General features: G+C 42.5%; 1 protein-coding gene across 1 annotated transcript in view; it reads right to left on the bottom strand.

Moving 5' to 3' along the window:
- The window catches only part of EIF2B3 (eukaryotic translation initiation factor 2B subunit gamma), a 123,304-nt gene that overhangs the window by 3,128 nt on the left and 97,714 nt on the right, over positions 1 to 22,462 (bottom strand). Inside the window, exons 9-11 of the mRNA XM_047084700.1 lie at positions 20,329 to 20,406; positions 19,670 to 19,818; positions 4,029 to 4,132 (exon numbers count right to left, since the gene is read on the bottom strand). Coding sequence (XP_046940656.1) covers positions 4,029 to 4,132; positions 19,670 to 19,818; positions 20,329 to 20,406 — 331 coding nt within the window. The remainder of the gene's footprint in view (positions 1 to 4,028; positions 4,133 to 19,669; positions 19,819 to 20,328; positions 20,407 to 22,462) is intronic.

Genomic DNA, 22,462 nt, shown 5'->3' with positions numbered 1-22,462 from the left:
TGCTTACCTGGTTCCCCTTTGCTTGAGAGGTTCTTCCCTTTTGTGTATTTGATAAATAGCCCAGAATTTCAAGATTTAGTTTTAATTCCTTCCTTGTGTCAAGAACTGACCGATTTCTCTTTTATGTCTTTAATTAACCCTTATAGTCTCTTACCATCATACCTGTGAAACTTTTCTATACTTATTTCTTTGTCTGTTTCTCTACTGGGGGCAGCTGGACAGCAAGAGGCAAATCTTATTCATCTTTATACCTCTAGCCTATCATAGCCTAGAATATAGGAGGCAGTAGTAGTTGCTGAATGCATGTATGTTTTGGGGGTTATGTGAAAGTACAGATGTAGGACAAGGAGCATATACTGGACAAGGCCCCCAACCTCTTTGTCACAGAGAGCATAATTGACACAAGAAGGGCAAATGAAGTGCCTGGATGGGGCAGACAACACAACGCCTTCTGCTCTGCCAGGCTCCAAACAAACACCTGAGCTTTCTTTGACCTGCTCTCCCTACTTTCAGCTCTACCCTTGGTCTGCTCGTGGCCGGGGGGTGGGAGAAGTCTTGCTCACTGGGATTCAGGGAAGAGAGACCAGGTCTGGCATTTTGGGGGCAGCTGAATTTTCACAGGGATTCAGTAAGGCAGAGGAAACCTGGAGGGAAGCAACAAGCAGTACTAGTTATGCTTGGCCAGGGTTGGAAGCTGACTTCAGTAAACACACTGGAAAAGTTCTGGGCTGGAATCAGGTTGGGAAAGATCCTAAGATCCTAAGGATCCTTCCCTGAGAGTACAAAGGAAGGCTGGCAAGTTGAGGAGAAACCAATGGGACTGAAGGGAATGACAAGTTGAATATGAAAAGCTGCACTGCTGGGAAGCTGGGAAGGATTCCCACTAGCCAGGACTTGACCTATGTACCCATCAGGTTTTACTTTCATGGCTAGGGGACAAATCACTGTGATCACAGGGAAGAGATCCAAGTTATCTCACTGACAATAAGAAGAGACTCAGATGAAGTCTCCAGTTAGTCTCCCAGGTTTTGACTTTGTTGGCTGTGGCTTTTCTACTGGCTTGAGCAGGAGATCAAAGTAGACTGCCAGGATTTTTGCCAGAGATAATCTCATTAACTGAGTATGCTGGGGTGGGGGTAAGAAAAGCCAGAGTTTTGTTAGAAAAGGGCTTGTTCTGCTGGTAGTGAAGAGGGCTATACTGGTTGTAAAAGTCACATTTTGGGGGTATAAGACTATTATAGATGTAGTGACTCTGTGGTATGAAAACAATCGAAATCTGGAGAGAGGATAGCATTACTTCTGAGGATGAATATTTTATTCTAAAATCCCTCCAGGTGAGGAAGACTGACTTAGGGACTCTGCCATCTACTGAGCTGTTTGTTGCTGAGGACCTGAGTTGTTGATGTTTGTCTGCATCATCTAAAGTAACAGGTCTCAAGTGCTGCACTAATGGTTATGGATTTTCTTTCTCCACATGGCTCAACTGCAAAGAAAAGTAACAGTGGGAATTGGTGACTGGCCAGGAGTACCTGTGGCAGGAAGGCACTGACTATTGTGCTGGATACACCAGTCCATCCAGCATAGAAAACAGAGCGGGAAGTGTTGAGGTTCTGTATTTTAGAGTCCAGATGACTTCCCTGGCCACCTCTCTTTCAACCATTAAGGGGCTTCCTTGCTAAAATGGGAACACACAGTGTTGGAGCCAAAAAGTCCATGGGACACTAAAGCCCATGACATCTTAGGAGTTTGGCTAGCCTAGCCTTGTGCTCCCTGATGGGAGATGCAATGACTCAAAGCCTAAGTATCTGGCATTCAGTTGTCATGTACACATTATGAACACAGAATGGAAAGGGTCCTTGCAGAGTAAAAGAAAGGAGCCCCATTACTTTGTTGGAAACAGGGAGGAGAAGCAGCAGAAACTGTGAGGTTCCAGGTTCCAGCACACAAGAAGGGAGGGATCCTCTAGGGTGGTGGCAAATGGAGTTCATACATTCAAATATGCCTATGGAATCTAAACTCTTAAAAACCACAGAAGGAAGCAATTCCTGGCTCCAGGAGGGGCTGAAAGAAGAAAGTACTGGAGGATGCTTCTACTTTTTGCTGAGCAGGGGAGAATTTACAAAGACAAAGAAGCAGGAAGGAGGTGGAAGAAACATTGTTCAGGGCTACAAATCCAAAGAGAACACAACAAAGCACACAGAGAAATGCAATGAGGTGACAGGGAGAGGACAGGATAAAAAAGCAGCTCCACAGACAAGCCGCTTTTGAAACTCTGGGGACCATTTCCAAGGGCTTCCCATGGAGTTAGAGAAAAGGCTGGGTGTTCTGAATCTTGTTTTATTTTATTTATCTTATTATTATTATTTTTTAATTAATGAATTTATTTGAGAGAGAGAGACACTGCGAGTGGGGGAGAGGCAGAGAGACAGAGGGAGAGAGAATCCCAAGCAGGCTCCGTGCTGCCAGCGCACGAGCTCCAACTCCTGAAACCAAGAGATCATGACCTGAGCCAAAACTAAGAGTCAGAGGCTTAACCGACTGAGCCACCCAGGCTCCCCTGAATCCTATTTTAAAGAAATTACCAACAGGCCCCATCTGCTCAAGAAAGAAGTTTCTCTGTAACCTAAGGGTAGGCCTGAGTGAGCTGGTATGTTGAGCAGGAGAAAAAATCAAGATCTGGGGCTCCTGCAGATCAGAAAGAGCTGGGATATGGAGGCCAAATATATTTTTCCAATATGGAAAAAGGACTAAAGGGAGAAAAGGTGTATCACTGATCAAATTCTGCTGGGTAAGCCAGGAGTGGCTTCTTTCTCTGGTCTTTTTGGAGGCTATCTGGCAATAATTTAGGTTGAAGAACCAGTTTTGTCACTTACTAGCTACATACCTTGGGTTAATTTCAACTTTTCTTTCTCTCTCTCTCTCTCTCTCTCTCTTTTTTTTAATGTTTATTTATTTATTTTGAGAGAGAAAGAGAGCACTTGCATGAATGGAGCAGGGGCAGAGAGTGGGAGAGAGAATCCCAAGCAGACTTCGCACTGTCAGTGCAGAGCCTGGTGCAGGGCTCAATCCCATGAACTGTGAGATGATGACATGAGCCAAAATCAAGAGTCAGATATTTAACTAACTGAGTGCCCTACACTTCAACTTTTCTAAGTCTCAGTTTCCATTTCACCAAATGGGTCAATAATGAATCCCTACCTCACAGGGTTTTTATGAGAATCCAATAAGATAGTGTATGTGAGAACATTTCAAAGCTATACACAACAGCTAGCTGTTAGCCAATGGCCTTCCAGTAGGGCAATGCCATCCATGCTGCCAGTGTTGGAATTTAAGTTTGTATGCCAGCCCTCACACCGTGCATACGATCACAGAAGAAAATACCAATAGCTGTGGTGCTGCTGTTGACTAATACTCCTGCTTGAAGTTTCTCTGGTGAGACACTGGGTAGAATGTGTCTGCCATTAATTGAACTAAAAATACCAGTCTTTCTTTTTTTTTTTTTTTTTACTTTTTAAAAAGTTTATTATTTTAAGGTTTATTTATTTTGAGAGAGAGCGAGCGACCATGCACAAGTGGGGGAGGGGCAGAGAGAGAGGGAGACAGAATCCCAAGCAGGCTCCACACTGTCAGCATACAGCCCGATGTGGGGCATGAATTCATGAACCATGAGATCATGACCTGAGCTGAAACCAAGAGTTGGATGCTTAACTGACTGCACCATCCAGGTGTCCCTCAAGAGCCATCATAAAGTATTGGTGCTAATCTGGGCCATTAGGTCTTTTTGGTATGTTTGAAAATTTTTGATAGTAAGGCTGCATACATTTATGAGCTTATTGGTAAGATAAATTCCTAAAAAGAGAACTGTTAAATCAAAGTTAAAACGTTTGACAACAATGTCAATTCCTCTCCAAAGATGGCTTTATCGATTCATGTTCTCACCTGCAGAGTATGCATGTGCTTGTTCCCTTATTGTCACCAGCACTAAGCACTAGGTAAAAAATGGCATCTATGATTGTAATTTGGTTTACCTTTGGCTTCAATCCTCTGGCCACTTCCAATTAGGCAGTTCTTGATGTCCGTTCCCTTCTCGATCACAGCATTGTTGCAGATGATGCTCCCCTGGATGCTGCTTCTGTAACAGAGCGGCCAAGTTAAAGAGTGCCCATGGCTCTCATCACCATCCTTACCCTTGTGGGTTGGGGGTTTTGGCTCATTCATAGGCTAGGAATGGCCGGTTTGTTCAGTTAATGGCTACATGCCTCAAGTTGTCAATAGAAGAGAGAATGCTCAGCTGGACAAAGGGAGGACCTGGCTTTAGCAAAGTCCAGAGTTCAGATATGCTTGTAATGATCTTCCCCACTAGGGCTTGAAAACAGAAGACACTGTGATTTCTTTAGACATGCCACACCTGGAGGTCTAAATTTTATCGGATCTCTCCTTATTTGTTCTGGGGAGTGGAAGCTGGCACTAGTGCCTGGGCTGACCCATCACTCTTGCTTCTCATCTGGGAATATATTCCAAATTTCATCTAAGGCTTAAATCCTATGAATCTTCCTAGGAGATCAGCTATGGAAACAATAGGTATCCCACAGCTCTCACTACAGACTCTGATTAATCAAAACCATACTCATTTAAAAGAACCCAAAAAACAAAAAAACAATGTTTTTTTAAACTAGCTCCATGCCATATCAAAGACTACTCCAGATCCTAAAGCCACTCTCAAGAGTAGTACCTCTGGCTCGTAGCATTTGAATGTATTTAAAGAGCATCTTTCTGGCTCCTAAAGACTAGTGGGTGGGAGTAGAGGTCCTTTTGAAAATCTTCACTAGCATGTGTTGCATACCTACTCTACGCTAGCTGCTGTGTTAAATACTCTATGTACATTATAGGAGTGACTTACAGATCTAGTCATTTAATCACCTGGGCAGCAGCATAAAAAATAACAAACAAAAACACCCTCATCATCCTGGCCTCCATCAATCTTTTTGGTAGGTCTGGGATACAGGCTTTATGTATTTAATTAGAAAAAAAAAGCTTCCTAGATGATCCTGGGAGTATCATTTTTACCTCTGATGCAGTAAAAATAACAACCACATTTTTCAGATGAGGTAACAGATTTAGAGAAGTTAAACCATTTACCCAAAACCACATAATTGCCAAGTAGCAGATTCAAATCTAGATCTGCCTGACTCCAGAAGCCATACATTTAATCATAACGCTATACAAAAACATTAAGGGGAGCAAAGACTAGAGGAAGCTTCGAACTGCCAAGTTGTTTTTCTGAGCCAAATGTCTCTGTGGAAGGAGGGGCTCTGCCCTAACAGGGCACTGAATATTCAGTACCCTAAAGAGTCAGAAGTGGGCAACTGGAGGGGAGAAGGAAGGTGAGGAGGAAGGGTATGGGCATCTATTTAAACAAAACAAAACAAGACAAAACAAAACACTAACTAAGGAAAAATCCTCACGCAACCCAAGAAGCATTGGGGCTAGGGAGGAGGACATTCCAAGGACTGAAACTATTAATGCACAGGCCATTAAAAAAAATTCTTGCCAAATGCCAAAACTTTAGTAAAATGCAAAAAAGGAATTCTAGCAGTTTATGGCATTCCAGAGTCTTCTTTATCTCTATTTTTTTGGAAGGTTAAAGCCTGTCAGAAAGCAGCAAAAGGCCAAAGCCACAGCACCTCTGTGGTATGGGCTAAAGATGGGCAGACAGTATTAGTTTGTTTTTTTGGCTCAAATTCAGGATACACTAAAAAAAAAAAAAAAAAATCAGGATACACTCAGTGGGTATGTATCAAGGGGCCTTCCAAAACCTACTTTCCTTCTGCTTTGGGTAAAGCAGTTCAGTTAGCAGTTAGGGTGGCTCCTGCTTCTTGATGAAAATTCCCCCAAAAAGCATAGTAAGGAAGTATAGAAAGCTTCAGAAACACAGGCTGCTGGGACAAAGCAGGCTACAATTGGCTACTAGTTTGCCACTGAAAAGTCTTTTTTTTTTTTTCTCTAAAATGGGAGTAGGCGGATGCCTTCTGCTCAGAAGTGTAAGATCCTGAGAAGGCATGCTCTGGAGCTAGGCAAGGGGTAAATATAGTCAGCAGACAAGAAAGCCAAGAGGAATTCAAGCAGCCATAATTAGAGACTACTACATGGCTATTTTGGAATTTGGGATGTAAGTGGGAACCATTCCTGGAAGGAAGAGGCTAGATTGACTGAGGTCAGATTTCCACAGCAATGGATAGCCTGGGTTCTCCTTACGTCTAACAGGTATGATTGAGGTATTCAGGAACCGTTTCTCATCTAATTTGTGTTTAACTCCCTCTGAGACACATAAACTACCACTGTAGAGTCTGCAGATGTGATGGGAAAAGTGGGATGATTATATTAAGAAGTTGGGTGCTCTCCTGAAGCTCTTGGTCAGTGGATCTGTGGAATGATTTGAGATGAACACGTGACAAAATGCTTGGTGAGTGTAAAGTTCTTTTCTGTCATTTGTTTCTTCAACTGTTTCCTATTAGCACTGCTGCAGTCACAAGTCACTTCCATTAGTAAGGCTGAGGTACTCTGGAAAAAAATGTCAAGCCAATATAGCTTGTCCAGACAGACTTTTCCACCTGTCTAGAAAGAAATTCCAAGATTAAGGATTTTATTGGAATTGTGCTCATGCCAGAGAGGAAGGACTAATACTACTATATCAAATGTTGCCAATCTACAATAAAGGCTTTGCCTTTTCTGCTCGGTGCATAAAGTGGAGTGGAGGTGACTTCCTCTACAGCTGAAGAAAAGAACTGGCCCCAACATGGAAACAACAGTTTTTGCAACTTAGTTTTAAGTCTCAGCTTGGTACTGAAGACTCTGCTGTGCTAATACCTGGTTGTGTCTAATTTCCTTCCTTCCTTCCTTCCTTCCTTCCTTCCTTCCTTCCTTCCTTCCTTCCTCCCTCCCTCCCTCCCACCCTCCCTCCTTCTTCCTGTCCTCTCCTCTTCCCCTTCCTTCTTTCCTTCTTTCCTTCTTTCCTTCTTTCCTTCTTTCCTTCCTTCCTTCCTTCCTTCCTTCCTTCCTTCCTTCCCTCCCTCCCTCCCTCCCTCCCTCCCTCTTTCTATCTGCCTACCGGTTATCTACCTACCTACTGAGAGAGAGAGAGAGGGAGAGAACATGAGAGGGGGAGAGGGGCAGAAAGAATCTTTTTTTAAAAATACAATGTATTTACTTTGAGAGAGGCAGAGAGGGAGAAAGAATCCCAAGCAGGCTCTGCTGTTAGTGCAGAGCCTCATGTGGGGCTTGAACTCATGAACCTGGGCTGAAATCAAGAGTCGGATGTTCAACTGACTGAGCCATCCAGGAGCCCCTGGTTGTGTTTTCTAAGAAGCTGTTGAGAGATGGCTAATATTAATGGAGTTTTGGTTCTCATTTCTACTTGGTGGGGTTACATTTTAAGCAAAACTGCAGGCTTTGGGAAATTACCCTGAAAACGCTAATGCTTCAGTGGAAAAGAGACTATGAGAAAAACAGAGGTCTTTGTAAGACCTGTAGATCACTGCTTGGCCAGGTACACTGTGCCACACCATGTTGTGGCATATGACATAATGAAGAAGCCCTGGTCTGGGAAGCAAGAAGGCCTCCAAATTCTAGTTCCTCTTCTGGCTTTAGTTAGAACTTTCTTCACTTTATTACAGAAGGAAAGGGAACACACATAACTCTATTGTCTAATATATCTCAGTCATTACACAAAACATTTTATGTTCATTGTGTAACTTAATCTTTTTAGCAAGCCTGCAGGGATAGTGGTGTTTATTCTAATTTTCACAGAGAAACTTGAGGCTCACAGAAGTTATAATAGCAATGTGCCCAAGCCTACACAGTGATTAAGTGACTCCATTGTCGGACTCAGCTGGTGACTGGGTAGTATATGGTAAAAAGCCATGAAATTTTTCAGTAACTTTAAGGACAGGCAGGTTCTGCTCTGGAGATAAGCTGGTAGGCTTTCTAAACTTACTCATAACCTTGGGTGAGAAAAGAGTATGGAACTGGAGATATATGTAGTTTTTCTAGGCATGTGACTAAACCCAAAGGTTCACTACTTTAGTCCAAAGATTATGGTTGAGTCACCCATATTTCCCCAAAAGGCAAGAGCCTCCTAACCTTAGCCCAAGGGGCCCTCATCCAGGAGTCTGTCTAGATGAAGAATCTTGTATAATTATTTTTTGTATTTTAAAAAAAAATTAATGTTTATTTTTGGGAGAGACAGAGTGTGAGTGGGGGAGGGGTAGAGAGAGAGGGAGACATAGAATCCGAAACAGGCTCCAGGCTCCAAGCTGTCAGCACAGAGTCTAACTCGGGGCTTGAATCCATGAACCGTAAGATCGTGACCTGAGCCAAAGTCAGACGCTTAACCGACTGAGTCACCCAGGCACCTCTGTGTTATTTTTTTTTTATTTTTTTTTTTTAAAAAAAAATTTTTTTTTTTTCAACGTTTATTTATTTTTGGGACAGAGAGAGACAGAGCATGAACGGGGGAGGGGCAGAGAGAGAGGGAGACACAGAATTGGAAACAGGCTCCAGGCTCCGAGCCATCAGCCCAGAGCCCGACGTGGGGCTCGAACTCCCGGACCGCGAGATCGTGACCTGGCTGAAGTCGGACGCTTAACCGACTGCGCCACCCAGGCGCCCCAACCTCTGTGTTATTTTTAATGAACTATTTCAGGCACAGAAAAAAAGTCTGTATTAGTAGACAATATATAGTATTTTTTTTTATGTTTTAAAATTTTTTATAAATGCCAAACTTGCTTTTTTCCCCCTTCAACATCACATTTGTGAGATTTATCCAGGTTAATTCATGTAATAAGACATAATGCTTAAAGAAATCTCTCACCTTCTTCCTTTCTCTGGTCAATCTTGCTTTTGCTCCTCTAAATGAAACTGTATTGGCTCCAGCAAGCAAGCTGAAAATTTCCTCCCTTTAGTTCTATGTGTGTCGCTTTACTATATAAAGGTTTAGTGGTGAGAAATGTCTCCCTCCTAAGAAATCTAAGTCCTTATATTCCCTAAACAGAGGCTAAGAAAAAGAAGGGTTTGGGGGGGAATCACGGTTAACAAAGTAACAACCTCAAAGAATTAAGCTGTAGTATTCTCCATCTAAGAAGATCTAAGAAGATGGGTTTAGTCCAAAAGCAAAGAGTGAAATCAAAAGTCCTAAGGAGCCCCTTTAAGTCCAGGGGATCTTCCCAAAGTTTCGTAAGTTGGTATTTTCAAGACTGTTACTGAAGAAACATGGAAAAAATTCTAACAGTCACAGTCCTTTTGCAACTCTAATTACCGCAGACTTAATTTTATGTTTAAGTGAGTTCACTTTTACACTCCTCCTACCCATTTGTTAATATTTTGTTTCATTTCTTACTTGGCTGTATTATTTCTTCAAGTAGAGTTTTCCAGAGGGTTCATGGGTGACACATCTCCAGAGGCCTGGAGTATTTCTGATGATTTTATATTTCAACCATAATTTGACTAACTCTAGGATTCTTAGGTCATAATCGTTTCCCTCCAAATTTTCTAAATGTTGTCTTACTTAAATGTTGTCTTAAATGTGGTCACAGAAAAGTCCAAGGCCAGCTTGATTTTCTCCCTCCTATGTGCCTTGAGATTTTGCAAAAGATGTGCTTGCCAATTTCCCTCTGGTTTGCCCATGCCCCTATTTGTTATGCTGGTTGAATTTTGGTCTTTTCTTTGGATCTGATCTACATTCCATTGTGTCTGGCAGATAGTCTTTAGTCTGTGTACAGGTATGTGGTGTTATCTAGTTTTATTACGGATGAAGCTTCCTTTTCTTGTTTTGTTTGTTTTTATTTTGTTGAATTTCAAGGAGTGAAGTACTCCATTTTTTTTTCTAGAAGTAGACATGGCTCTCTGGACATATACTCAGCCAATTATATAGTAGGGGAGGGACTTCTATTTTTCATTCAGTAAATACTTACAAGGTATATAAAGTACAGTATTAGAAATTAAGAGATACAAAGGTATATGAGAACTACTTCTGTGTTCAATGAATTTACAGTCTAGTTGAGGAAAAAAGAAAGGTGCACTAAACAGCACACGAACATAAATGAAGTGTATGGGTGCACAGGGAACACGGAAGCAGAGGAAACAATTTCTGGCTAGAACAATTCAAGGCTGCATGGAGGAGTTGGAAAATGTATTGGACCTTGAAAGATGAGTAGGAGGATTTCCTACAGGTAAAGATCTTCAGAGAGAGGCAATTCAGGCAGAGTGAATGTCAGGAATAAAGAAAAAAAAGAAAAGTAAGGGACCCAGTGAGCAGGGTAGTCAGTGAGTACAGGTGAAGAAGACACTCAGGGTAACAATGAGAAGCAATAATATAATATATTGTTTGGCTCTGAGGGCTGCACTTGCTGCTTGCAGAAAGCATGGAATACCTAGGTGAAAATTTGGCTCCCTGGCCTGCCTGCACGTGAAGGAACTACCTTACACTGTTGCGTGGGTCATTCACCTTGGACTAGGAGGAAATGCAGGAGATGTTGCTCAGGACCAGAGAGCCAAGACACAGAACACAGAACTGACACCAAAGCCTGGACAATGAAGTTTTAACTATTGACTTTGGGTTGCTGGGCATCAGCTGTCATAGAACTTGGAATTTCTACCAGAAACTGAAAATGAGAAAGACAGGAGCCTTCTCTGCATAGTCTCACCTACACCTTCGCCAAGGTGGTCCTATTAGCATCTCTCAAGCCTTGAGGACCTTGGGCAGATGTCTAAGCCACTGTCCAGAAAGCCTCAGCAACTCACAACTGCTGGCAGAGACAAGCAAGCGAGGAATATCAGAAACTGCCTTCTGGACGAATTCATGCTCCTACTTTGCCACTCAGTCCAGATGTAACAGCAGCAGGGTAACAGTCTCACGCAACTGCAATTTAGTTACTTTTCCCAAATTTACTATAACTAATTAAAACTAAATGACCTGAAAATAATGGGAAAAGGTTCATATGGGATGCAGGATGTCTGATCTTATCACCAGGAGCTAATTTACCAGATTGGGTAATCTCTAATGGTCTCCCTAGTCATTAGCTTCATGTGGGCTGCCTCAACTTTTTTAGTTGAAAAAAAAAATAGCAGCCACCACCATCTAAACCTTTATTGTTTCCCTAGCTTATAAGGCTATTCAAGATGATACCTCCTCCAAAATAGCAACTGACTCTAGGATATTATGCTAGGTATTTTCTATGAATTTTTCTCATATATGCAAGTTGGAGTTTCTTAGGGAACCTTGGTTCCCTCACCAAGTCTCTTAATGTCAATTCAGGACACCAACACTGGACTTTAAAGAGGTGCCAGAGAGCTGCTCCTTTGTCTGCCCACCCACTGGAGGGGAGGGAGAGGGTGCTAATTAGAGCAAATGGGAAAGTTATGGCACTGTCTTCCCTGGAAGGTCTGAGGCATGATGAGACAGAGTGGAAGTTACAAAGCCTCATGAGCTACTCTGGAATTAGGTGATCAAATGGATAAAGGCAAGTGTGGTTCTCGTTTTTGAGAGAATGGTGATGCCTGTCAGTTTCATGCATGAATCTGGAATGAGACATGGAGTAGCAGGAGTGCAATGAGAAGAAAATCTAGAATTCCACAATTTGCCCATCTGTAAAAATGCAGGAGTTGAGCAGGGTGACTTCTAAGGCCCTATGTCACTAACATTCCAGGACTCAGTGTTGGAGCTAGATCATGAAAAACCTGGAAATTCAAACTTTATTCTAAAGGTAACGGGGAGTCTTTAAAAAAAGTTTTTTAAAATTGTTATTTATTTGAGAGAAAGAGTGTGTGAAAGTGTGTGTGTGAGTGGGGTAGAAGCAGAGAGAGAGAATCTTAAACAAGCTCCATGCCCAGTGCAGAGCCTGACATGGGGCCTGATCCCATGACCCTGGGATCAGGACTTGGGCCAAAATCAAGAGTCTGGCGCTTAACCAACTGAGCCACCCAGGCGCCCCTCAAAAACAGTTTTTGAACAGAACAGGGACATAATCAGAGATCTCCTTTAGGAAGACAACACTGGCGGGGAGGTGCCTCAGCGGCTCAGTCAGTTGAGTGTCTGACTTTGGCTCAGGTCATGATCTCACTGCTCCTGAGTTCGAGCCCCACATCAGGCTCTGTGCTGACAGCTCAGAGCCTGGAGCCCACTTCAGATTCTGTGTCTCCCTCTCTCTCTGCCCCCAGTTTCACTTTGTCTTTCTCTCAAAAATAAATAAACATTAAAAAAAAAGGAAGACAACACTGGCAACATGCCACCTCTGAAATGAGATACAGTAATGATGATGTCGACGACGATAAACAAATGAGAGCTAACACTCTATGTCCAAGTTGTATTCTAAGTGCTTTATGTCTATTAACTTAGTACTCCCAATAAATCTATGGGGTAGTTTAGTTTTTTTATTATTATTTTTTAATGTTTATTTATTTTTTGAGAGACAGAGACAGAGCATGAGTGGGGGAGGGGCAGAGAGAGAGAGGGAGACACAGAATCCACACACAAGCTCCAGGCTCTGAGCTGTCAACACAGAGCCCAATGTGGGGCTTGAACTCACGAACTGTGAGACCATGACCTGAGCCAAAGTCAGACGCTTAACCGACTGAGCCACCCAGCGCCCTGAGGTAGTTGAGTTTTTACCTCATTTGACAGTAAAAAAATCAGGCACAAAGACGTAAAGCCAATTCCCTAAGGGACTAGTAAGTGACAGACCCAGGATTCAGTCTGGCAGTCTGACTCCAAAGTTCAATTTCTAAATCCATAGAAGGAATGACAGAAAGGCAGATTTGGAAGAATAAGACAAATACAGACAGAAAAATAAGAGAACACCACAATGATTCAGGAAGAGGTCTCTGGGTCTGACCTCTTCTTCTGACCTCTAGTCATGGGGCGTCTGGGTGGCTCAGTCAGTTAAGTGGTCCGACTTGGTATCAAGTCAGGTCATAATCTTGTGGTTTGTGAGTTTGAGCCCTGCATCAGGCTCCACGCTCCAGCGAGGATTCTCTCTCTGCCCCTCCTCTGCTCGCTTTCTCTCTCAAAATAAATAAATAAACTTAAAAAAAACCTATAGTCACAAACTGGCTACTAGATACCTCCACATAACTGGATGTCCTGTAGGTACTTACAATTTCATATGCCCTACACAGGCCTTTTCTCCCCACAAATCTGTACCTCCTTCACCTTTCCTCATCTCAGTGAGCACACCATCATCTACCCTGTTTCCCCACCTAGAAACCTGGGCTTCACCTACCAACTGTCCTCTCTCTCTCTCTCTCTTGTAATGTTCATTTTTGAGACAGAGAGAGTGAGCGAGTGCAAGCAGGGAAGGGGCAGAGAGAGAGGAAGACACAGAATCTGAAGCGCTGAGCTGTCAGCACAGCCTGACATGGGGCTCAAACCCATGAACTGTGAGATCATGACCTGAGCCAAAGTCGGACGCTTAACCAACTGAGCCACCCAGGTGCCCCTCAACTGTCGTCTCTCTTACCCTTTAAATCCCTTCCTTGCCCATTCCTTATCAGTCTCTTTAGATTCTTTTTCTTACGTCCAAAATTGCTGATGTTCTCCAAGGTTTTATCTTGGTTTCTTTTCTTTAAAAATTTTTTTTAAGTTTATTTATTTTGAGAGAAAGAGAGAGTGAGTGCCCATAAGTGGGGAAAGGGCAGAGAGAGAGGGAGAGAGAATTCCAAGCAGGCTCTGGGGTGTCAGTGTGGAGTGCATGGGGCTTGAACTCACTAACTGTGAGACCATGACCTGAGCCGATATCAAGAGTTGGACACTTAGCCGACTGAGCCACCCAGGTGCCCCCTGGTTTCTTTTCTTTTAAGGTCACATAATCTCCCTGAATGTCTCTTCTACTCCCACAGCTTCAGTTACCCCTTCTATGCCCACCACTCCCAAATCTGTACTTCAAGCACAGGCTTCTTTCCTGTAATCCAGTCCTGCACATTAAGTCCCTGCATGTCAAGGCCGCTTGCCATTAACTCAACTTATCCCAAATGGAACTTACCTTTTCCCTGCCTCCCACTCTGCAAATCCTCTGCTGATTTCTATCTTAGTGAATAGCACACCAAAAATCTTATTGTTCAAGCAAGAAATCTGGAAGTTTTCCCTAATTTCTCTTTTACCTTATATATCCAGGCAGTCATCATGCTTTATAGTTTGTAATCATCATACTATTTCTCCTCCCTATCACTACTGCTACTGCTTTAGTTTAGGGCCTCTTCTATTTTACCAGGATTCTTTCAGTAGTCTTCCTCCCTCCGTGTTTATCCTCTTCACATCACTCTCCATAATGCAGCCAAAATGATCTTCATAAAATGTAGATTTAATTGTTATTCCTTTCCTTTAAACTCTTAAATTATTACTGTTACCTATTAAACTTCTTAGGGGATAGTCCATGATTTGGCCTTTGGCCATCTGTATAGCCTTGTCTCCTCTCTATCCATTCCTCTTTTGAATTCTGTTATTTCGGTTATTATGAATTGTTTACCATTCTTCCATATAACAAGTATTTACTGAGTTCCTGCAGGCTTTCTGCTTCAAGATATAATAGTGAAACAGAAAGATAAGGTACTTACATTCTCAAATTAATATTTACTTGTGAGAGACAGGTAAATAAGAGAAGTCCAGATAGTAATAATGCTATGAAGGAAATAAAACAGGTTGACGTAATGGAGAGTACTGGGACAGGTTACTTCTGATAGGGTAAGTCAGTCAGTGAAGCCTCTTCTTAAGTGATGAAATTCAAGCTAAGATCAAAATGAAGAGATGTTTCTGGAATAAGATATGCTCATGCTCTCTCACACTTCAAACTCCTTTAAAACAATATATTTTTTAAAGTTTATTTATTTACTTAGAGAGAATGTGCGAGTGGGGTAAGTGCAAACAGAGAGGGGAGAGAGAATCCCAAGCAGGCTCTGTACTTCAGTGCAGAGCCTGACGTGGGGCTCGAACTCACAAACCGTGGACAATGACCTGAGCCAAAACTAAGAGTCAGATGCTTAACTGACTGAGCCACCCAGGCACCTCTCACACTTAACACTCTTGATGTATCTAGAACATTCCTTTCTCTACCTTGGGTAGCTCTACTCATTTTTCAGCTCATGGGTCATTTCCTTAATTCTTTCCTGACCCTCTTCTCCTTTGTGACTATACAGATTTCTACCACAGCACTCATGCACAGTCTTCAGTATCCAGTGGGTCTTTTGTTTGATGAGTAAAATATTTGAGACAGGTTTCTACTCTCAGTGGTGTGCTGGAGGCAGCCTGTTCTGCTTGGGAGAGCTGATTGTTGGTATCTCTTCCCAACTCAAGTGTTTGCTGATATCATTGGCCATAGTGGGAGAATGTACAGTATGGAAATTGGCAAATGTTACAAATCAGATCACTTATTTTTTTCCTTTGGAAAGCTAGTTGTTAACAACTTATCAGTACACCACTGGTAGCAGTGTACCACAAAATTCTGACCTTTTTTTTTTTTTGGCAATTAAATTTATATATGCATGTATATATCTTAAAACAAATCTTTCTGAAGGTTTTACTATGAAAAACAGCAGGCTTCTGTTCCCCCTACTCATTTCCTTTTTCCTGGAGACAACTTTTGGTCTTTTTGCTGAGTTATTTCAGTTTTTTGTTTGTTTGTTTGTATTTTAAAGAGAGAAAGAGGGACTGGATGAGCAGTAGAGGGAGAGAATCTCAAGCGGGCTCCATAGCCAGCATCGTCCGACATGGGACTCAATTTCTCAACTCTGAGATCATGACCTGAGCTGAAATCAGGTCGGACTTTCAACCAACTGAACCATCCAGGTACCCCCTTGAGTAGTTCAGCCATTTACCTCCCCGTGTATACATAATAACATGCATATTACTACTTCTTCAGTTTTTAGTTTTAGTCATTATCAATAGATTTCCCACAATGGAAGATGAGGATTTAGCTTTCCTTTCTCTCCCTCTTCCCTCTTTTCCTTCCTATCCCTCATCCTTTCTATATTGTTACAGCATGATTTTGGTCAATAGTTGTTTATTACGATTACATAAATTGTATTTCATATTGTGTACATAGTGAGCTGTGACGCCATTTCATGTGCAAATTTTTATTTATTTATTTTAAAGTTTATGTATTTATTTTGAGAGAGTGCACAAATGGGGGAGGGGCAGAGAGAGAGAGAGAGAGAGAGAGAGAATCCCAAGCAGGCTCTGTGCTGTCAGCATGGAGCCCAACACGGGGCTTGAACTCAAGATCATGACTTGAGCTGAAATCAAGAGCTGGATGCTTAACTGACTGAGTGACTGAGCCACCCAGGTGTCCCTCAGGTACAACGGTTTTTTTTTTTTTTAGTTTATTTACTTATTTTTGAGAGAGACAGACACAGTGTGAGTGGGGGAGGGACAGAGAGAGGGGGAGAGAGAGAATCTCAAGCAGGCTCTGCACTGTCAGCACAGAGCTGATGTAGGGCTTGAACTCACAAACCATGAGATCATGACCTGAGCTGAAACCAAGTCTGATGCTTCACTGACTGAACCACCCAGGTGGCCACCCCCTACAACTTTTTAAACAGAGTTCATAACTGTTTTGTTTTTGTTAGATAGTATTCTATGCTATTACTAATTCAACCCAAACTTTTAGCCAGTTGTCTAAATCTTTCAAGATGTTTATATGTATTTGGTATTTTATCATTTTCATCTCCCTAAGTTTTTTGTGGATTCCACTCTGGGCTAACTGCTCCCTTTATGCTTCATGCATAGTTGTCATTTTTGGATCTGCCTTCAGTATCATGCTATGTATTCTTTTTGCTTTTTCAGAGTTGTATCTTTTGTATCTTGTATCTTTGGTTTATTCTTCATTTGGTGGAACACATCTAGAAAAAACACACTTGGGGCACCTGGGTGGCTCAGTCAGTTAAGGGTCTGACTTCGGCTCAGGTCATGATCTCACGGTTCGTGAATTCAAGCAGCGCATTGGGCCCTCTGCTGTCAGCACAGCCTTCTTGGGATCCTCTGTCACCCTCTCTATCCCTCCCCCACTCACTCTCTCTCTCTCAAAAATAAATAAACATTAAAAAATTTTTCTAGAAAAAAAAGAAAAATCACATTTAACATTTTGCTTGGGTGTAGAATTCTAGGTTGAAATTAGTTTTCCTTCAGAATTTTGAAGGCATTGTTCTATTTTCTTCTAGTTTCCAATGTTGCTATGGATAAGTCCAAAGCCATTCTGGTTCCTGATTGGTTATATAGCACCTATTACTTTCTCTTTGTAACTTTATAGCATGCTTTGTCTCCAGTGTTTTGAAAACTCAAAACGACCTAGATTTTTACCCATTGTGCTGGGCACTTGGTAGGCCTTTTCATTCTGTAAATTTACCTCTCTGTGGGGCATTTTCCTATATTATTTCTTAAATAATTTCCTCCTCTGATGTCTGAACTCTCTGTCTCTCTTTTTTTTTAGAGAATTCGTATTCAGATGTTAAACATCCTGAACTGGTCCTCTCATTTCCTTATCGTTTCTCTTCTATGTTCTATCTCTTTATCTTTTTGCTCTACTTTCTGGGAAATGTCAATTTTATCTTCTAATTCTTTTATTGGGGTTTTCCTTTTGTTATCATAGTTTTAATTTCTTTTTTTTTTTTTAATTTTTTTTTTAACATTTATTTATTTTTGAGACAGAGAGAGACAGAGCATGAACAGGGGAGGGGCAGAGAGAGAGGGAGACACAGAATCCGAAACAGGCTCCAGGCTCTGAGCTGTCAGCACAGAGCCCGACGCGGGGCTCGAACTCACGGACCGTGAGATCATGACCTGAGCCGAAGTCGGACGCTTAACCGACCGAGCCACCCAGGCGCCCCATAGTTTTAATTTCTTAGAGTTCTTTTTTTGTTCTTTGAAATGACAGGTTGTTTGAAAGTATTTTTCTCTCCCTGCAATCTCTGTTTCTTCTAAGTTGCTTTTTTGTAACTGATTTGTGAATCTTTCATGATAGGCTTTCTTTAGATCTCTGGTAATCTTTGGTTATCTCTTCATCTTTAGGGGAGGATTGTAAAAAAGCTGACTGGAAGCTCTAAGCACATGAACGGAATTTGTCATCCATAATTTTCACTGCAGGGTGATTTGACTGGGCTGTTAGAAATCCCTGATGTAAATAAATTTAGTTTTTCTTCTTGGGGCTAGTCAGAATCTCCAGAGGAGATTCTTCCAAAACTCCTGACTGACGCGTTAGGCCTGGTTGCCAGGGTTTGGGAGTCAAGTCGGGAAGTGGGCTTGGGGGAGAACAGATCTTAGTGGCCAATATCCCTATGGTCTCCAATTTTCCTGGTTTATTATGGTACTTCCTCCCTCAATCCTATTACTTCCATTAGTCCCTCTTCCTAAAGAGTAAAGGCTTAACCTTTAGCTATGTCCCTACATAGCTTCTCTCTCCAAAATGCTTTCCCCAACCTCTCACTGGCACCTATGAGAGGTATTTCAGCTTTCACTGAAATTGAGGTCTTCCCTCATCCTTCTCTCCTATTAGTTCCTGGACAGAGAAATCAACAGATGTCGGAGCTAGAATCAAGGCTTTAGAATCAGCTCTTTTAGGTTAATCCAGCCTTGTGGTTTTCAAAATTTGCTTTATACATCTGCTTCACATCGCCTAGGAAGGACAAGTGCCCCTTCCCCACTGTATTACAAACACCTGTGATTTTATCAGTTATAAATATTGAGTTTCTGCATAATACTTATTTATTTAAAATGTTTCTTTTTTGAGAGTGCGTGCATGAGTGGGGGTGGGCAGAGAGAGAGAGAGAGAGAGAGAGAGAGAGAGAGAGAGAGAAAGAGAGAGAATGAGCATCCCAAGCAGACTCCTTGTTGTCAGCCCAGAGCCCAGTATGGGGTTCAATCTCACCAACCGTGAGATCATGACCTGGACCAAAATCAAGAGTTGGACACTTAACCGACTGAGCCACCCAGGTACTCCTGCATAAGATTTATTTTAACAAAAAATTCCCTTTCTAAAAAGTCTGAAAGCCATTGCTTTGGTAATACCCCTCCTCTCTTCCACCACCTGTGTTCGCATTATATACAGGAAAAACCTGAGGACCATACAGAGGAAGAATCTTACTAAATATATCATTTCAAGTCTTCTTACTGCAGTTCAGGCTGTTCGTAAACCAAGATTTTAGAACACTTTAAACGGTCTCAAAATGGGGGAAGATTCTCCATAACTTGTAACAAAGAAGCTCTCTTTTAAAAATGGTGCATGGCTTAAATGTCCACTCCTCCTAGTCCCCTGCCTTCTTCAGGGCTGCTCTGAGACACTGAGATAAGGGAAGATGACTATTACACATTGGTACAGTGTCATTCTAGTACTGCCAGAGGCTCACTACTGTGGCCATCCCATCAAGTAGCACATCAAAGCAAGGGAAGGCAGCCTCTCTCAGGACCACAATTGGAATAAGTATGAAAAAGTCGCCAGAAACGTTTTCAGAGACCATGTCTTTATTGAGCCAAAAGCAATGACTCAAAGGGCCTAGGCACTATTCTTTCCTTCGCCTTTTCCCTCTTCTTCCCTTCCTCAAGCTGAGCCCTTTTTAAGGCTGCACTGGCCCCCAAAACCTCCCAGGGATACCAGGAGCCTTTTGCCTTAAGTGGGCACAAGTGGAAACATACCCTTCCTCCACAGTGACTGAGTTCATGAGAAGGCAATTGGTGATAGTCACTCTATCTCTTAGGACACAGGATGAACCAATGACTGAGTGCTTAATGGATGACTTCTCTCCAACTTGCGTATCTGGCCCAATGAGGCTGTCAACTCCAACCTGCAAAAGGCAAATATAAAACCTTGTCCATCCATCTCAACCAACTGCAAATCAACTCCTCAGATCCTTTGAGTTGGGGTCTAATGCAATCTTTCCCCAGAGACACCTCAGCCAAGGGGTAAGTATTTCTTAGGGCACAAGGTCACATAATACCTCTGAGATCAACTCAAACTTACACACAGGCATTTGTGTATATAAATGTGTTCTCTTGAAGAGAGTGCTCAAATCAGTGTAAGAAGAGGGACAGAGATGGAAGGCTCTTGTGTCTGAGTCCCGAGACCCATAATGGACCTTCCTTACAGAATCTGTATGGCTGAGGTCAGCACCTGTCCAGGTAGTCTTGAATGTCTGGGCTAGATGATGATATTTGAGAACCAGAACCCAGCTGGGATTTTCCTGGGACTAATGAGTTTCAGGGCTTGAGAAGCCCAATCCATCGTCTCAAGGACATACTTCATTCAGCACACACAGAGACTGTCCCATACCTGCCCTGCCCAAGCTAGCACTTACCAGGTGTTTGCTGACAATCTGGGCTGATGAATGAACCAGTGATTCTTCTGGACAGAGAACTGATAGCAATTTGGGCACCTTGAGGAAAGAGGTTTGGTTACTAAAGACAGACCAGAAAATACCTGAGAACACCTTAGGTAGAACTCAACACTCAGTTAGAGATGTAGGGAGTTTTTAGCCACAGCTTTCCTGTTTGGGTGAGGCAGAGCAGGAGGCTGCTTCATTTCCCCTAGGACAAGGATTGTTTATGCAGCAAATTTCAGATGGTCTTATTCTTAGTTTCCTAGCTGAGAATCTCCTCCTTAAAAGTAATGCCATGTCCCTCAACTGGGAGGTGCTAAGACAAGCCTTCAAGAAGCATGTGGGAGAGGCCTACTGAGAGCAAGGAGGATTCTGAGTCCTGACCATAGTCATCCCAGGTTCCTGCTCCCCTCCTAGACCAGTGTGGCCATGCATAAAGTGAGAGTTAATATTAGACAATTCCATAATCAGGACAGTTCCTGAGAAGGCATCTATGGCCTTCACCAGCCAAAATAAAATGTTGAAGGTGTTCACACTATTCTCTCTTCAATATGAGAAAACTGAGAAGGCTACAAATATGAATTTTAACTCTGGACCTGTTAGGAACGTGCAAGTAGTGTGTCTATCTGTCATTCTCCGGCATGAGCAGAATGCTGGTCAGAGCACTATGTGTGGTGGCCACAGTGGCTGAAGGACACCTTGCCAGGACTGGCTACACCGGCAATGTGAAGGCTAATACCTCAGCCCCTATCCCTGGGATCTCCTTCTTCTATTATACTTCAACCAAGGCTGTTCAGACCTGTCTACTGCACAGCTCCTGTTGGTACTTCATAGGACACTTCCCTAGTCTCAGGCTATCCATGGACCTGCTTTCAGACTAGCTTGACAGAATCTAGTCATAGAACTGAAGAATGAGAACTAAAAGTCAAATTAAGGAAGGTTTCTAATAGCTCTGATTCTAAGTGGGGGCTGACTTTACTGAGGACTGCCCTGGGTAAACATGGGACTAGGTATGATTTCTCATAAACTCTCTGGCTTGGATTCTCCTGGATCTACAACCAATCCAGGGTGAAGCCAGCTTGAGGCCTGGGGCTGGGACTATACACATTATATAGTGTGGGTCCTGAAGATTCCTGAGCCAAGTTTTCTTTAGGGACTAAATTCTTTTTTTTTTTTTTTTTTTTAATTTTTAACATTTATTCATTTTTGAGAGTGAGAGAGACAGAGCATGAATGGGGGAGGGGCAGAGAGAGAGGGAGACACAGAATCCGAAGCAGGCTCCAGGCTCTGAGCTGTCAGCACAGGGCCTCACGCGGGGCTTGAACTCACGGACTGCGAGATCATGACCAGAGCTGAAGTTGTACGCTCAACTGACTGAGCCACCCAGGGACCCCATAGGGACTAAATTCTAATCCCAATTTTCAACAGTATCTTTTATTATCCTACTCGACACGCCCCCCTCCCCCCACCCCCAGCTTATACCTGCACTGATAGTTTTCACAGAGTTCTACCAGAAACTGCATCAACAGCTAATCTTTTCATCATCTTATCTCCGTTGTCCTTGAATGCCACCCCAGTATAGTTCCCTCAGTCATCTATCTTTTCCTCTTCTCATTTCAACCCTTTCCTTTTCATGTTTCCTTTTCATGGTCTCATCATCCCTCCCTCCTAAAACCTTCTTCCTGTACCTGTATACAACAAAGAGTCTCCCACCCCCCACCCCCATCTTCGGTCTCTTCATTGTTTCATGACTTCACCCCTTGCTTTAACCTTTTAAAGCAATGCTTCCTCTGCAACAGAAGCTGCTCATTCTCCATATATCACAAACTTCAGGGTTAAAAGGAGGAGTTAGTTCTCTAATGCTGTTTCCAGACACTTCCCTCTCATAGACATACCTTCTCTGAGGCTCTACCATCTGACTACTCAATATTCTATTCTTTTACCTTCTTAGGAACGTCTCCTCTCTGTGCCTATGTTTACTTCATCACAGTACTGATTACACCGTATTTATCAGCTTGTTTATGAAGTACTGCAGATATCCCATGCCTAGCAGAACAAAAGAAAACTTCTGAACCCAGAGGCCAAAGTTAGCCTTTCTGAGAATCTCAGCCCT

Source organism: Lynx rufus, unplaced genomic scaffold (genome assembly GCF_022079265.1).
Source record: "Lynx rufus isolate CCGP_SWC_20201006 ecotype Redwood Valley unplaced genomic scaffold, mLynRuf1.p SCAF_2, whole genome shotgun sequence".
Lineage (NCBI taxonomy): Eukaryota > Metazoa > Chordata > Mammalia > Carnivora > Felidae > Lynx > Lynx rufus.
This window is presented reverse-complemented; position numbering and strand designations above follow the sequence as displayed.